Raw genomic sequence first — 17,038 nt, forward strand, 5'->3', positions numbered from 1 at the left:
AATCTCCGCACCATTTGCCTCGACATCACCCGTGACCCATACACCTCAACAAGGCGGTTATGAATTTCTGTGCCTGATACTCCACGTGCCCATTCATGGCGGAAAACAGCTCTCACTTCCGCCTTTGACCACGACTCCAACACGCACCTTCTCTCCATATCTCCGGGAAAAGACTGAGCGGCTGGCCTCCGCTTTGCGCAGGCACTGCGACAGGGCCACCTGCTTGATCGCGGTCGACCTCTACCCAATGGTTATCCGTGTCTTGCACGTGCCCGTTCACCTGCCGTGTCGCCTTTCGCCCATATCACACAACTCTGCCCACAGTCGACAGGGGAAACTTTATTTCCTACTCCCCCTTGTAGATGAGATACCGAAATTTTATTTAAAATTGAGAGCAGAACCATATCTCATTTCGTTTTTGAGCTGTTGGTTTTAATACCCGGTGGACGGCCTCGAACGATGCGCTCATTTCCGTCCCTGTGCATCAGGAATCTTGTGTTCATAACAATCGTATTTCATAAACGGTTCAAAATATCGAAAGGACATTTTTTTGCAGGTTATACCAGGCAAAGAGGAGTGTCTGCTTTATGATAAATACTCGAACTTTTTTCTTCACCGAGATATACACTTCTGGAAATGGAAAAAAGAACACATTGACACCGGTGTGTCAGACCCACCATACTTGCTCCGGACACTGCGAGAGGGCTGTACAAGCAATGATCACACGCACGGCACAGCGGACACACCAGGAACCGCGGTGTTGGCCGTCGAATGGCGCTAGCTGCGCAGCATTTGTGCACCGCCGCCGTCAGTGTCAGCCAGTTTGCCGTGGCATACGGAGCTCCATCGCAGTCTTTAACACTGGTAGCATGCCGCGACAGCGTGGACGTGAACCGTATGTGCAGTTGACGGACTTTGAGCGAGGGCGTATAGTGGGCATGCGGGAGGCCGGGTGGACGTACCGCCGAATTGCTCAACACGTGGGGCGTGAGGTCTCCACAGTACATCGATGTTGTCGCCAGTGGTCGGCGGAAGGTGCACGTGCCCGTCGACCTGGGACCGGACCGCAGTGACGCACGGATGCACGCCAAGACCGTAGGATCCTACGCAGTGCTGTAGGCGACCCCACCGCCACTTCCCAGCAAATTAGGGACACTGTTGCTCCTGGGGTATCGGCGAGGACCATTCGCAACCGTCTCCATGAAGCTGGGCTACGGTCCCGCACACCGTTAGGCCGTCTTCCGCTCACGCCCCAACATCGTGCAGCCCGCCTCCAGTGGTGTCGCGACAGGCGTGAATGGAGGGACGAATGGAGACGTGTCGTCATCAGCGATGAGAGTCGCTTCTGCCTTGGTGCCAATGATGGTCGTATGCGCGTTTGGCGCCGTGCAGGTGAGCGCCACAATCAGGACTGCATACGACCGAGGCACACAGGGCCAACACCCGGCATCATGGTGTGGGGAGCGATCTCCTACACTGGCCGTACACCACTGGTGATCGTCGAGGGGACACTGAATAGTGCATGGTACATCCAAACCGTCATCGAACCCATCGTTCTACCATTCCTAGACCGGCAAGGGAACTTGCTGTTCCAACAGGACAATGCACGTCCGCATGTATCCCGTGCCACCCAACGTGCTCTAGAAGGTGTAAGTCAACTACCCTGGCCAGCAAGATCTCCGGATCTGTCCCCCATTGAGCATGTTTGGGACTGGTTGAAGCGTCGTCTCACGCGGTCTACACGTCCAGCACGAACGCTGGTCCAACTGAGGCGCCAGGTGGAAATGGCATGGCAAGCCGTTCCACAGGACTACATCCAGCATCTCTACGATCGTGTCCATGGGAGAATAGCAGCGTGCATTGCTGCGAAAGGTGGATATACACTGTACTAGTGCCGACATTGTGCATGCTCTGTTGCCTGTGTCTATGTGCCTGTGGTTCTGTCAGTGTGATCATGTGATGTATCTGACCCCAGGAATGTGTCAATAAAGTTTCCCCTTCCTGGGACAATGAATTCACGGTGTTCTTATTTCAATTTCCAGGAGTGTAGAAATAACTCGTCCGCAGCAGTGAGAGGGTCGGTGGAAAGAGACATGTAAACACGTCAACAGCGCTTAAGAAAAACCTGGAGGCCGGAGTTAAAGATACATTCAGCTCTTGGGGAGTGGCGGACAACGACGAGTTAACTCGTCCATAAAACGGCCAAAAGGCTAAATAGTGTGTAATAACACCACGAGCAAACTGCGCTGAAGCACCAAAGAAACGGGTATAGGAATGCGTATTCAAATACAGATATATGTAAGCAGGTAGAATACGGAGCTGCGTCCGCAACGCTTACATACGACAACAAGTGTCTGGCGCAGTTGTTAGATCGATTACTGCTGCTCAAATGGTTCAAATGGCGCTGAGCACTATGGGACTTAACATCTGAGGTCATCAGTCCCCTAGACTTAGAGCTACGTAAACATAACTAGCCTAAGGACATCACACACATCCATGCCTGAGGCATGCTCTGAGCACTATGGGACTCAACATCTGAGGTCATCAGTCCCCTAGAACTTAGAACTAATTAAACCTAACTAACCTAAGGACATCACACACATCCATGACCGAGGCAGGATTCGAACTTGCGACCGTAGCGGTCACGCCGGCCGAAGTGGCCGTGCGGTTAAAGGCGCTGCAGTGTGGAGCCGCAAGACCGCTACGGTCGCAGGTTCGAATCCTGCCTCGGGCATGGATGTTTGTGATGTCCTTAGGTTAGTTAGGTTTAACTAGTTCTAAGTTCTAGGGGACTAATGACCTCAGCAGTTGAGTCCCATAGTGCTCAGAGCCATTTGAACCATTTTTGTAGCGGTCGCGCGGTTCCAGACTGAAGCGCCTAGAACCCGAGGCAGGATTCGAACCTGCGACCGCAGCAGCCGCGTGGTTCCGGTCTGAAGAGCCTAGAACCGCTCGGCCACCGTGGCCGGCCACAGTTTTAATCTGCCAGGAAGTTTCGTTTCGGCACACACCCCTCTGCAGAGTGAAAACCTCATTCTGGATAATTTCTATAAATTTGGGTGCCCATACGGTAAATAGTTTCTCACTCAAGTAGCGAAAATTTAATTATAACCACCCTGTATTCTAGAGTGGGTCGCGCGAGTGACTTGTAAGCAATCTTCTTCTTTGTCTAACTGCATTTCCTAAGTGTCCTATCAGCAAAGGGGTGTCTGCCACCTGCTTTATGCGCAACCGAATCTATATGATCTTTCCATTTTTATGAGTTGACCTGTTCCGACTGTGGCTCATTGATATTATAGTTATAGGAAAATACGTGTTTCCGTTTTGTGGAGCCCAAAAGTTTACGTTTTTGAGCATTTAAAGCAATTATCCAATCTCTGCTCCACTTTCAAGTCATATCGAGATCTGACAGTGTATTTGTGCAACCTGTTTCGGACTTTACTTACTTGTAGATAGCTGTGTCGTCTCCGAAAAATTTGAGGCTACTGTATTGTCTGCAAGATGATTAATATAGAACATGAACAGCAAGGGTCCCAGCGCACTTTCCTGGGGCACACCTGAAGTCACTTCCACATATGACGATGACTCTTCATCCAAGATAACTTGCCGAGTCCTCCCCACCAGAAAATGCTGTATCCAGGCAAAACTTTCACTTGATACCCCATACGGTCGTACTTTTAATAATGAGCTCACACTTAATACTCAGTCAAAATATTTTCTGAAATCAGGAAATACTGTATCTATCCTACTTTCACGATCCAAGGCTTTCGGTATTTCACGTGCGAGAAGTGCGAGTTTGGTTTCACATAACCGATATTTTCGAAATATAGGGTGGTTGGCGAGAGAGTTGTCATTCTATTTGAGACACCTCTTTACTTTTGAGTTCAGAATGTATTATAAGATTCTGCCTCAAACTGATGTCTAGGATGTTGGTGAATCGTTTTGTGCATCACTTCTGGTACCGTTCTTATAGACTATTGTGACCTGTGCTTTCTTCTGAACACTGGACGCTGTTTCTTCCTACAGCTATCTACGTTTCACAGTAATTAGGAGAGGGGCTAACTCATTCGCATACGCAGTATATAATCAGGTATGGAGCTTTGTGCAGTTTTGGCAATTTCAGCTGTTTCTCAACACCATTGACACAAATATCCATATGGCTCATCTTTGCAGTGATGCAACCTAACCAGAGACTTCAAAACGGAGCAGCCTAACCAGAGACTTCAAAACGGAGCTGAGCATTTCTGTTTTTGTTTTTCTACCGTTAGTTTCAGTCTCTGACACACGCATGAGTGCCTGTGCACTAACTTTGGTGCCGGTAACAGTATTTACATATGACCAGAATTTCTCTGAGTTTTGTTAGAGATCCTTCAATAATATGCTGCTACAGTAGTCCTTGATAGCTTAAGGGGAGGTTTACTATCTTTGGCCCGAAAAAAGTGTGTTCTTTGAGATTTTTTTTATCGCGATGTATTACAGATATCAATGTAAAATTTGGTCAAAATGTTTATTGATATTTCCTCTACGAACTGGAATTTTTTCGACCAGAAATGTCGAAGAGCAAAGGCCGAAGTGTCGTCGGAACGAAACTTAATTTCGATGTAGATCTCCACGCTCGGTATGTCACAGGCCAGTCGCCTCGTCTGAAATCAAAACTGAGTTGTCGTTAGTGAAGTATATAAGATTCTTTAGGAGTTGTATCTCGCTTAAGTTATTTGGACCATAGCAAACAAAATGGAGGCCATCTGAAAAAAATAGGGTTTTTTTCATTGCTTTTCCGACTTCGTTGGCCAAGAAAAAGTATTCATAGTTCGTGGATCGGAATACATCTACATCTACATGGATACTCTGCAAATCACATTTAAGTGCCTGGCAGAGGGTCATCGAACCACCTTCACAAGTCTCTATTATTCCAATCTCGTATAGCTCGCGGGAAGAATTAACACCTACATCTTTACGTACGAGCTCTAATTTCCCCTATTTTATTTTGGTGATCGTTCCTCCCTATGTAAGTCGGCGTTAACAAAATATTTCGCATTCGGAAGAGAAAGTTGGTGATTGGAATTGCGTGAGAAGATTCCGTTACAACGAAAAACGCCTTTCTTTTAATGATGTCCATCCCAAATCCTGTATCATTTCTGTGACACTTTCTCCCATATTTCGCGCTAATACAAAACGTGGTAAAGTGGTACAACTCCTTGAAAATTTATTTAGCTTCGTCGGAAACAAAGAATCATGCCAATCGGTTCAGTAGATTTGAACTTCAAACGCGTTCTTCTGGAAATGACTTTTTTTTATCGCGCGGTATGGTAATATTGCATTTATCTGTAGTCAAAACTTCAAACGCGTTTAAAAAAAAGTCATTTCGAGAAAAACGCGTTTGAAGTTTTGACTACAGATAAATGCAATATTATGCAACGTACGTTCAATTTCCTACTCCGGGTCCATAAACTAGTACTTCCTCTTTGTCATAGAGGGCGTTCTGATCGATCTGGGCCATCCTGCGCTGCTCCAGAGCCGCTCGTACGGCCGGTGACAAGCGGTTTTCGGCCGCTTGAATCCGGCGGTCGTCCGAATGCTTGGCGGACTGCGTCGAATACAGTCCCAGGGTGACTTCCATCGTTGTCATGGTCTTCAGAATTGCTGAATACCCTTCGTTGAAGCTGCTCACTGCCAGGAAAGTCGCAATCTCCACAGTCTTCGCACCCCATGCTTGGGGGCTAACTTCCAAACACACGCTTTCAAACTCTCATTTGAATTTTGTGTTTCCTCCCAAACACCGGTACAACAAATCGTCCTCCGAAAGAAAAAACTGGTGTGCGAAAAAGGCCGATTTCAGGCCGGTGCAGTTTTTTTTGTTCAACCGCGAATAGCAAACATTTCCGTTCCGTGTTCGGAAAAACCGTTTCAGGGGTGGATTCTAAACAGTTTTATGGATCAAAAAATGCAATTTAAAAAATATATATTTTTTAAACCAAAAGATAGCAAACTTCCCCGGATCCAAAAATGCAATTTTAAAAAATATATATTTTTTAATCCAAAAGATAGCAAACTTCCCCTTAATGCACTGCCCATGGCAGGAAAATGCTTGTCTTTCAGCATCTTCCTATCCCTAGCCCAACCCTTTGTTTTACATCTATTATGCCGTAGTCTCACTTCCAATGACCCACCACGTTTTACACACTGTGTCCGCTGCATGTTTCAGATAATGTACATGATGAGGAACCTGAAGGATATGATAGTGTCCTATTATCACCACTACCAGCTGTGGGGTGAGTGCCACCTCACCCTGGACGAGTTTGCTGAGTGCTTCATGGAAGACATACGTAAGTGACAAACTTTCAATTATAAACTGACAACCTGTAGGATCGTTTCGGTTCGTTATTGAAGAATCCCGTTGTGGACGATGCACCAAAGCGCCCAGGTAGCCGGGAACAATCGAAATTTTATTACTGCAGGGAAAGTATACAAAGCAGCTGAAACAGCTTCTGAGTGAAAAGATAGTCCTGATTTAATGCAGGTTCTCCGAAACAAGATAACAGTTCTTGAATCTACATGGGAGGAACAAAAAATGGTTCAAATGGCTCTGAGCACTATGTGACTTAACTTCTGAGGTCATCAGTCGCCTAGAACTTAGAACTAATTAAACCTAACTAACCCAAGGACATCACACACATCCATGCCCGAGGCAGGATTCGAACCTGCGACCGTAGCGGTCGCTCGGTTCCAGACTGTAGCGCCTAGAACCGCACGGCCACTCCGGCCGGCCTGGGAGGAACACTGTCAGCCATTATCGAGAGTAATGGTTCTCGAATCTACAGGCAAGTGCAGTGTCGGTCATTATCAAGGAGCCGGCCGCGGTGGTCTCGCGGTTCTAGGCGCTCAGTGCGGAACTGCGCGACTGCTACGGTCGCAGGTTCGAATCCTGCCTCGGGCATGGATGTGTGTGATGTCCTTAGGTTAGTCAGGTTTAATTAGTTCTAGGTTCTACGGGACTGATGACCTAAGATGTTAAGTCCCATAGTGCTCAGAACCATTTGAACCATTTGAACCATTATCAAGGATAAGCGTTCGTGAATCTACAAGGAAGTAATACTGTCTGTAACTTTTAAAAATAACGGTTCCTGAATCTACAAGCAAGGTACATTGTTGGCCACTGCCGAGAACAGTTCTTGAGTCATGAAGGAAAATACAATGTCAGTGTTTACGTAGAACAACAGTTCTTAAATGTACAAGCAAGGTACATTGTTGGTTGCTATCTAGAATAACGGTTCTTGATCTGCAGGCAAGATACACTGCCAGTAACTATCGAGAAGAATAGTTCTTGAATCCAAAAGCAGTCACTTTCGAAAATAATGGTCCTAGAATCTACAAGCAAGGTACACTGCTTTTCAACCTCTTGATGCATATTATCACTAACAGAATTCTTGTCGGTGAACTACAGCTTAGCTTCCTTTCACAAACGATTAACTTGTTGCTCGCACGTGTCTTTCGACTTGTCCACATGCTGTTTAACATGCACATTGTGAAAGTTTTGATACAAATTCATGTTGCACGCAGTAACATCGGCTTTATACGCGTCGCAGAGCATCATGGCTGCCTCGCTGATTAACACACAATGATTCAGACCGGCGTGGCAGGGAACTCACCGAATGAAATCTGACACTTGTTTCAAATTGGGGAATCCTCGGCATGCACAAGTGTAAAGCATTCAGTTCTAGAGATGGGGCAAGTGATTGTTTCAGAGTATCGGTTATGGCGATAACGGCTATTTTTTTTTGTAGTAGTTACTTTTAACAGTGAGTTATAATTGTCTTACTTTTTTTTTTTTTTAAAAAAAAAAAAAAGAAAACCGAATGCCCCAAATCTGGATACAGTCAACTCCCTTCACCCGCAGAACGCGAGCTACTAGATTTTCCTCAGATTGCATACCCTCTAACTCCTACTTACAATAATAGAATAATTTTCCTCCGATGTATTGATGTATTTCTTATGGCTGGGACGTTCGCTGCTTAATCTCTAGGCAGTACGGTCTCTTAAGGCAGCCAATTAGCAATACCTCGTAGCGCGTCGACCCTGCTGTGTGAAATCACAGCCCATTTCGGAACTTTTTTGTTACTTAATATTTTTCAATTTTTTGTGTTATTGTGATGCTGTAACTAAATATGCGAACGTACGTTGAGATATTTAACTGTTTTTATTTGGTTTGGTAGCCACGCAAGTTGATTCTGGCTAACAGCTACTGCATACAGGTTAACGGCAACTGCAAGAGTGGTGGGGAGTGATCACATTAAGGACAATAACAATCCAGTTATTTGTGAGCTCAGTAAAAACCCCTGACGGCCGGCGGTTATTTCCGCGAAGGAATGAAAATACTTGTTTCACTCCAGTCTCTGAGAATATACAAAAAATAAGTTTTAAACTAAAACATATTAGGGAGTTTTATCTTAAACTAAGCTATCACAGCAAAAAACTCCCAAAAGCCGCGCGGGATTAGCCGAGCGGTTTAGGGCGCTGCAGTCTTGGACTGTGCGGCTGGTCCCGGCGGAGGTTTGAGTCCTCTCTTGGGCATGGGTGTGTGTGTTTGTCCTTAGGATAATTTAGTTTAAGTAGTGTGTAAGCTTAGGGACTGATGACCTTAGCAGTTAAGTCCCATAAGATTTCACACACATTTGAACATTTGAACTCCCAAAACGTTACAACAAAGACGATTTTAGCTGAAAGACGTAAAATGAAAGGATAAATAACATAGAAAATAAATATGCTGGAATAGCATATAATTTGGTCTGGAAAAACATCAGTAGTGATGTTCTTTCGTCTAACGTGAGAACAGCGTGGTACAAGGTAGTCAATAACATCATCGGCACTAATGAGCGCGCCGGCCGGAGTGGCCGTGCGGTTCTAGGCGCTACAGTCTGGAACCGAGCGACCGCTACGGTCGCAGGTTCGAATCCTGCCTCGGGCATGGATGTGTGTGATGTCCTTAGGTTAGTTAGGTTTAATTAGTTCTACGTTCTAGGCGACTGGTGACCTCAGCAGTTAAGTCGCATAGTGCTCAGAGCCAGCCACTAATGAGCTGGGTCGGAGATTTTCTCCGCTCAGGGACTGGGTGTTGTGTTGTCCTAATCATCATTATTTCATCCCCATCGACGCGCAAGTCGCCGAAGTGGCGTCAAATCGACAGACTTGCACCAGGCGAACGGTCTACCCGACGGGAGGCCCCCGTCACACGACATTTCCATTTCCAACAGAATGGGTATAGGTTAGGAACACGCGGATTTCTCGTGGAGAGTGTATGGGTTGGGTCACGTTCCCGCCACACATGAAAGATAAATCAGTAGCACAGCAGATACAAGTATATGACGGCAAACATCTGGTGTCTGTTCTAAAGGAAGATCTTGAACTCCCTATGGATGCGTTTAGAAGCCTGGAACTGACAAAAATAACAGGGCAGTGAACGTTTTTGCGATGTCGATGTTCGGGACTGATCTTCTGTCCACGTAATTTACCCTGGAGGGAACACACAACAAGGATTTACGGAATGATTAATATGGGTGTGGTAAATGATGACGATGAACCTCAGGCTGCAGAAGAAGAAAATGTGCATGCTGAACTGCCACCAGTTGAAGGTGACAGTGGAGGTGCCAAATGTGAGCTAGACGGAATATTATTCCTCATTCTAGGAATGCTGTAGTTTATGACTGCAATTATCTGTCACCTTATTCATGTCATTTCATTGTAAGCTAAAAAGAAACCGGAGTCCAGGATACAGTTATCAGCTTCCGTGTTAAACGTAGTGGTATCCCGTAACTGCCAGAGAAAAATAACTGTGAGCTAAAAGTAACTGCCACAAAAAAATCACTTATAGGCATACTCGTCTACTGATGGTTATTTTCACAGTCCCACGAATTACTTATGGCCACTCTACACAATTAGACAGCATGAATCGAATGTACACACTTCGATAAACAAATGACGCCCAGTCTGGCAGTTATTTCCATGAGCTGTAGAGTACATCATAGATGGTCGGACCCCCTGCTTTGTTCATTTGTCGGTGGTCAGATCTCAGATAACGCCAAGGCATAGTGCGCACGAGGATAAACAGGTGGCGCTACACACTATTGGCAGTCATCAAAACAGCTGCTAGGCACAGATGAGCCGTTTTTACAGTAACTGCTAGTTCTCAGTAACTGGTTATTTGTATGATTAAAGTTATATTTTGCCACCGCTCTTCAGTTCATTTCAGGCCATAAAGATTGCTGTCACTTTAATATTGTTTATGCTCTGGATTAATTTTATAAAACGAAACTTGATCCATTATAACAATGTATAGTCTCTTAATTAAAGGCTGAGTTGAGGTTTTTATTGACCGCCCCCCTTTGAATGAGATTCGCTGAGATTTTGCCGCACTCGTCCCGCACCCCATTTTGAGCTGATGTAAGTAAGGGACGTCCCCTTAATTACTGCTAAAATTAGCCCAAGTTTTTTTCTTGTAATCTCTTAAAAATCGTAGTTAGTAACCCTGTGTTTATGTTGTTGTTGTCGTTGTTGTGGTCTTCAGTCCTGAGACTGGTTTGATGCAGCTCTCCATGCTACTCTATCCTGTGCAAGCTTCTTCATCTCCCAGTACGTACTGTAGCCTACATCCTTCTGAATCTGCTTAGTGTATTCATCTCTTGGTCTCTCTCTACGATTTTTACCCTCTACGCTGCCCTTCAATACTAAATTGGTGATCCCTTGATGCATCAGAACATGTGCTACCAACCGATCCCTTCTTCTAGTCAAGTTGTGCCACAAACTCCTCTTTGCCTCAATTCTATTCAATACCTCCTCATTAGTGATCTACCCATCTAATCTTCAGCATTCTACTGTAGCACCACAGTTTGAAAGCTTCTATTTTCTTCTTGTCAAAACTATTTATCGTTCAAATTTCACTTCCATACAGAAAAGACTGCCTGACACTTAAATCTATACTCGATGTTAACAAATTTCTCTTCTTCATAAAGGCTTTCCTTGCCATAGCCCGTCTACATTTTATAGCCTCTCTACTTCTACCATCATCAGTTGTTTTGCTCCCCTAATAGCAAATCTCATCTACTACTTCGTCTCATTTCCTAATCTAATTCCCCCAGCATCACCTGATTTAATTGGACTACATTCTATTATCCCCGTTTTCCTTTTGTTGACGTGCATCTTATATCCTCCTTTCAAGACACTGTCCATTCCGTTCAACTGCTCTTCCAAGTCCTTTGCTGTCTCTGACAGAATTACAATGTCATTTATGTATGTTATTTTATTTCCAGCCATGTACCTTCCGTACTGGGAACACGTGATTCCTTTCTGGAACATGCGCCAGGAGCCCCACGTCCTGTTCTTCAGCTACGAGGAAATGAAAGAGGTACGTATACGTTCGTCAAGACAATTGCGGGTACGCTTTAAAGTTTCGTCTGTGCTTGATACCAAGTCTGCCTAAAAAGTAACATATCAAAGAAAACAAAGGATTCAAACAGGATACTTTCTATTTTTTATTGCATGCTAAGCTATTGCGAATAGGGAAAATCTGTCATCGGTTGCATTTTACTTTCTTAACGAAGCATATTCATTGGTAATGCAGTAAACATTTTAGGAGAAAAAGCAATGATGTGGGATCTAGAAGCTATTGAAAAGAAACCAATGAGTTACAACGATTCATCTGCTCCACACATACGCTATGTGATCAAAATTATCCGGACACCTGGCTGAAAATGACTTACAAGTTCGTGGTGCCCTCCATCGGTAATGTTGGAATTCAATGCGGTGTTGGCCCACCCTTAGCCTTGATGACAGCTTCCACTCTCGCAGGCATACGTTCAATCAGGTGCTGGAAGGTTTCTTGGGGAATGGCAGCCCATTACTCACTGAGTGCTGCACTGAGAAGAGGTATCGATGTCGGTCGGTGAGGGCTGGCATGAAGTCGGCGATCCAAAACATCCCAAAGGTTTTCTATAGGATTCAGATCAGGACTCTGTGCAGGCCAGTCCATTACAGGGATGTTGCTGTCGCGCAATCACTCCGGCACAGGCCGTGCATTATGAACAGGTGCTCGTGTTGAAAGATGCAATCGCCCTACCCGAATTGGTTTTCAACAGTGGGAAGCAAGAAGGTGCTTAAACAATCAACGAAGGCCTTTCCTGTGATAGTGCAACGCAAAACAACAAGGGTCGCAAGCACCCTCCATGAACAACACTACTACACCTTAACACCACCGCCTCCGAATTGTACTGTTGGCACTACACACGAAGGCAGATGATGTTCACCGGGCATGTGCCATACCCACACTCTGCCATCGGATCGCCACATTGTGTACCGTAATTGGTGACTCCACACAACGTTTTCTCACTATTCAATCGTCCAATGTTTACGCTCCTTACACCGAGCGAGGGGTAGTTTGGCATTTACCGTCGTGATGTGTGGCTTGTGAACTGCCGCTCGACCATGAAGTCCAAGTTTTCTCACTTCTCAGTTTGGAATTCCTGTGTTATGGACTGGATAGATGTCTGCCTATTACACATTACGACCCTCTTCAATTGTCGGCGGTCTCTGTCAGTCAATAGACGAGGTTGCCGGTACGCTTTTGTGCTGTACGTGCCCCTTCACGTTTCCACTTCACTATCACATCGGAAACTGTGGACCTAGGGATGTTTAGGAGTGTGGAAATCTCGCGTACAGACGCATGACACAAGTGACACCCAATCACCTGAGTACGATCGAAGTCCGTCAAATCCGCGGAGCGCCCCATTCTGCTCTCTCACGATGCCTAATGACTGCTGAGCTAATTCTGGATTGTTCCGATGTCTTCCCTTAATCCGACCAGGTAGGTATCCCATACACTCTATCGGTAGTCGAGAATGGTTCGCACTATTGTTGTGTAAGTGTTCTCCTTATATACTACTGGCTATTAAAATTGCTACACCACGAAGTTGACGTGCTATAGACGCGAAATTTAACGGACAGGAAGAAGATGCTGTGATATGCAAATGATTAGCGTTTCAGAGCATTCACACAAGGTTGGCGCCGGTGGCGACACCTACAACGTGCTGACATGAGGAAAGTTTCCAACCGATTTCTCATACACAAACAGAAGTTGACCGACGTTGCCTGGTGAAACGTTGTTGTGATGCCTTATGTACGGAGGAGAAACGCGTACCATCACGTTTCCGACTTTGATAAAGATCGGATTGTAGCCTATCGCGATTGCGGTTTATCATATCGTGACATTTCTGTTCGCGTTGGTCGAGATCCAATGACTGTTAGTATAATATGGAATCAGTGGGTTCAGGAGGGTAATACGGAACGCCGTGCAGTCGAGATGACAGGCATCTTATCCACATGGCTGTAATGGATCGTGCAGCCACGTCTCGATCCCTGAGTCAACAGATGGGGACGTTTGCAAGACAACACCCATCTGCACGAACAGTTCGACGTTTGCAGCAGCATGGACTATCAGCTCGGAGACCATGGCTGCGGTTACCCTTGACGCTGCATCATAGACAGGAGCGCCTGCGATGGTGTACTCGACGACGAACCTGCGTGCACGAATGGCAAAACGTCATTTTTTCGGATGAATCCTGGTTCTGTTTACAGCATCACGATGGTCGCATCCGTGTTTGGCGACATCGCGGTGAACGCACATTGGAAGCGTGTATTCGTCATCGCCATACTGGCGTATCACCCGGCGTGATGGTATGGGGTGCCATTGGTTACACGTCTCGGTAACCTCATGTTCGCATTGACGGCACTTTGAACAGTGGACGTTACATTTCAGAAGTGTTACGACCCGTGGCTCTACCCTTCATTCGATTCCTGCGAAACCCTACATTTCAGCAGGATAATGCACGACCGCACGTAGCAGGCCTTTCTGGATACAGAAAATGTTCGACTGCTGCCCTAGCCAGTACATTCCCCAGATCTCTCACCAATTGAAAACGTCTGCTCAATGATGTCCGAGTAACTGGCTCGTCACAATACGCCAGTCACAACTCTTGATCAACTGTTGTATTGTGTTGAAGCTGCTGTACACGCCATCCAAGCTCTGTTTGACTCAATGCCCAGGCGTATCAGGGCCGTTATTACAGCCAGAAGTGGTTGTTCTGGGTACTGATTTCTCAGGATCTATGCACCCAAATTGCGTGAAAATGTAAACACATGTCAGTTCTAGTATAATATATTTGTCCAATGAATACCTGTTTATCATAAGCATGTCTTCTTGGTGTAGCAATTTTAATGGTCAGTAGTGTACTTCAACCTAACTAACCTAAGGACATGACACACATCCTACCCGAGGCAGGATTCGAACCTGAGACGTTAGCAGCAGCGCGGTGTTCTCAGGAGTTCGGTGCGAAACGTACTACTTGCCATCAGCAATTAGTACGTTCTTCATGCTTATCTTACTGCCATCAATATAAACAGCGGCACCAGTTACTGTGAACATCATACTTCGCGTTCTTTGCATGGTCATTCTGCAATGAAAGGTACAGGTATTGGACAAAAGTATGGGAAGGCAACGAGAAATGCAGATATTGGCCGAGCCTGCAGGTTGTGGTGTTGTATTCGATCACAAACGGCAACTGTGCCATGTTCTCAGTACATTGACAGAACAGTGTTCTGTGTGGCTGTCAGTGCATTATATCGGATGTAAGTGAATTCGAACGTGGACACATTGTTCGTGCTCGTATGATGGGTAGCAGAAGTGTTTGGTGTTTCAACAGGCACGGCATCGAAGATTCATACTGCTTACAATGAAAGTGGTAAAGACTCTGCACGGGCGAAAGTGTTGAAACGTCCCCTTTAAACAGTTTATACAAGACTGTGCTTAAACTGACACACAATATTTTGTTAGCGCAACGCAGTCTGACTTTCAAAATTCCCTACAAAAGAATGGCCCTGACTAACATTAAACTATACCTTTCACAAATCACTTACCTCATAAAAATCTTCGCTGCTCAAGCTACTGCAATACAGCGAGCGCCACTACTGCCAGCTAAATAAAAGATTCAAACTATGGAAGGCACTAACTACTGATAGGGATAGTTAGCAAATGAAAGATATTAATAGAGAACAAACAATGTATTTACCTTGATATCATCATATATAAATATAGCAGTTCATGACAAATTTCAAAACTCCGCCATCTCTCTCCCCACATCCACCACTGCTGGCGGCTCACCTCCAACTGCCCACCGCTACGCGCTGTTCACATCCAGCTGCCGCTGCCCAACACTACAATGGCAGACAACAATGCAAACTAGCCACAGACTGCACATAGCACAGCCAGTGATTTTTCATATAGAGCGCTACGTGGCGTTACCAATAAGAAAACATAAACAGCCTACTTACAGTGTTTGTTGAGTTATCATGACAGACGGTCATTGAAGAGGACTGCGACGAAAAATTAAGAGGACAACAGCCGCAAAACTAACTGCATAACTGAATGTCGCACTCGCGAATCCTGTCAGCACCAAAGGAACACGGAGAGACCTCCATAACCAAGTAATTGCAGGGCGAGATGCAATTTCAGAACCAATCATCAGTGATTCAAATGCCCATAAGAGGCAAACGTGGTCCAGAAGACATAAAACCTGTACTACGGAGCAATGGAAGAAAGTTATTTGGTCGGATGAGTCTTGTTTCACAGTATTTCCAACTTCTGGCAACGTTTACGTCCCAGGAGTGAAACATGACGGGAATTCGGTGAGAATATGAACTGCCATATCGTGAAGTTCCACGTGCCCCACGGTTATCCGTTCATCATAAGAATAAACCTGATGTAAACATTGCACTATGCATTCTTCCGCGTTTGCTGGAATCTCGTTGGATTTCCGTTCCACGTGGGACTGCAGCCAAGCTGCCTCGAGTACTGTCAATTACGATAATACGGGTACGTTTTGTGCTGTGCGTTATGAGCACATCGACTTGGCGACAATACGGGACAACAGCTTTACCGGCGCATTTAACTTGAACAGCCGGTCAGCTTGTACAGCTAGCCTGCAGTGGCGTGGCCAGCTGCTGTTCACACTTAAAAAGAGACGAGCAGAGGAGCAATACAGCTTCGAATGCCATTTAATTTTTAAGCATAATGAAATGATACACTGCAAATCTCTCACAATACGCTCCTTAGCTAGACGAAAACCGCAACACGTCATCGGTTTTAGCTAACGTACTATTGTAATTACAAACAAGAATGATGACCATTCCTGATATAACCACAGGGTAATTTTTCTGCATAATCTGTGTGTAACGTAAGAGAGTACTGAACGATTTCACCGTATAGTTAAATATTGAAGCCACCGAAGGTATTACTTACAGTCAGCCATCTGGTAATCTCTTAGCTCCTTCCATATCCGAATCCGAGAAATATATTTCAGTTCTAGAAGTGTCACCTGCTACGTGGATAAGGAGCCTATCAACAACAGAATACACGAAGCCAACCAGGCGCAGCATTTTCCCTTCTTTTATGACGAACCATTCTATATCCCACCAGCCTCCAGCGGTGGCGTGTGAAAAAGCTGCGAGCGTTAGTTCCAGTACGTATAGCAACTTAACAGTCTTCTTACTTCTCGGGCCATATCCAGCAGCTTGGCTCCAGATCAGTTCTTTTGGGTTCATATAGTAATGGTACGGTAGCAAATGTAAAAATGCAGCATTTGTATGATGTGCTCGATGCAGTGAAAATGATTGTTTTTAATGTTTCTCCGATACTTATCTACCTCTGTGGTATAACGAGGATTAGGTTTTTCATTTTTGCCTTAAAAATTAAATTCTTATGTTTTCTTTGTGTAAACAATTTTTTTGAACAGTCTTTCATAAAACATCGATAATTAAGAATTTATATTTGAAATGGAAAGAGGAATTTTCCGTCCAATATATAATTAGAAACAAGAAGACGTGCATTGTTCATAAAAAATGATGATGAGTTTTATAATTACGAGGTGCAGGTATTTCAGATTGAACGAGGAAAAAAAATGATGCTGGCAACATTCGAAGCAACGCACGAATAACA

The 17,038-nt window shown here is 45.1% G+C and overlaps 1 protein-coding gene across 1 annotated transcript in view; it reads left to right on the top strand.

The window, feature by feature from the left end:
• The window catches only part of LOC126424694 (luciferin sulfotransferase-like), a 79,916-nt gene that overhangs the window by 46,331 nt on the left and 16,547 nt on the right, over positions 1-17,038 (top strand). The window contains exon 2 of the mRNA XM_050087420.1: positions 11,304-11,398. Within this exon, the coding sequence (XP_049943377.1) occupies positions 11,304-11,398 (95 nt within the window). The remainder of the gene's footprint in view (positions 1-11,303; positions 11,399-17,038) is intronic.

This window comes from Schistocerca serialis, chromosome 10 (genome assembly GCF_023864345.2).
Source record: "Schistocerca serialis cubense isolate TAMUIC-IGC-003099 chromosome 10, iqSchSeri2.2, whole genome shotgun sequence".
Lineage (NCBI taxonomy): Eukaryota > Metazoa > Arthropoda > Insecta > Orthoptera > Acrididae > Schistocerca > Schistocerca serialis.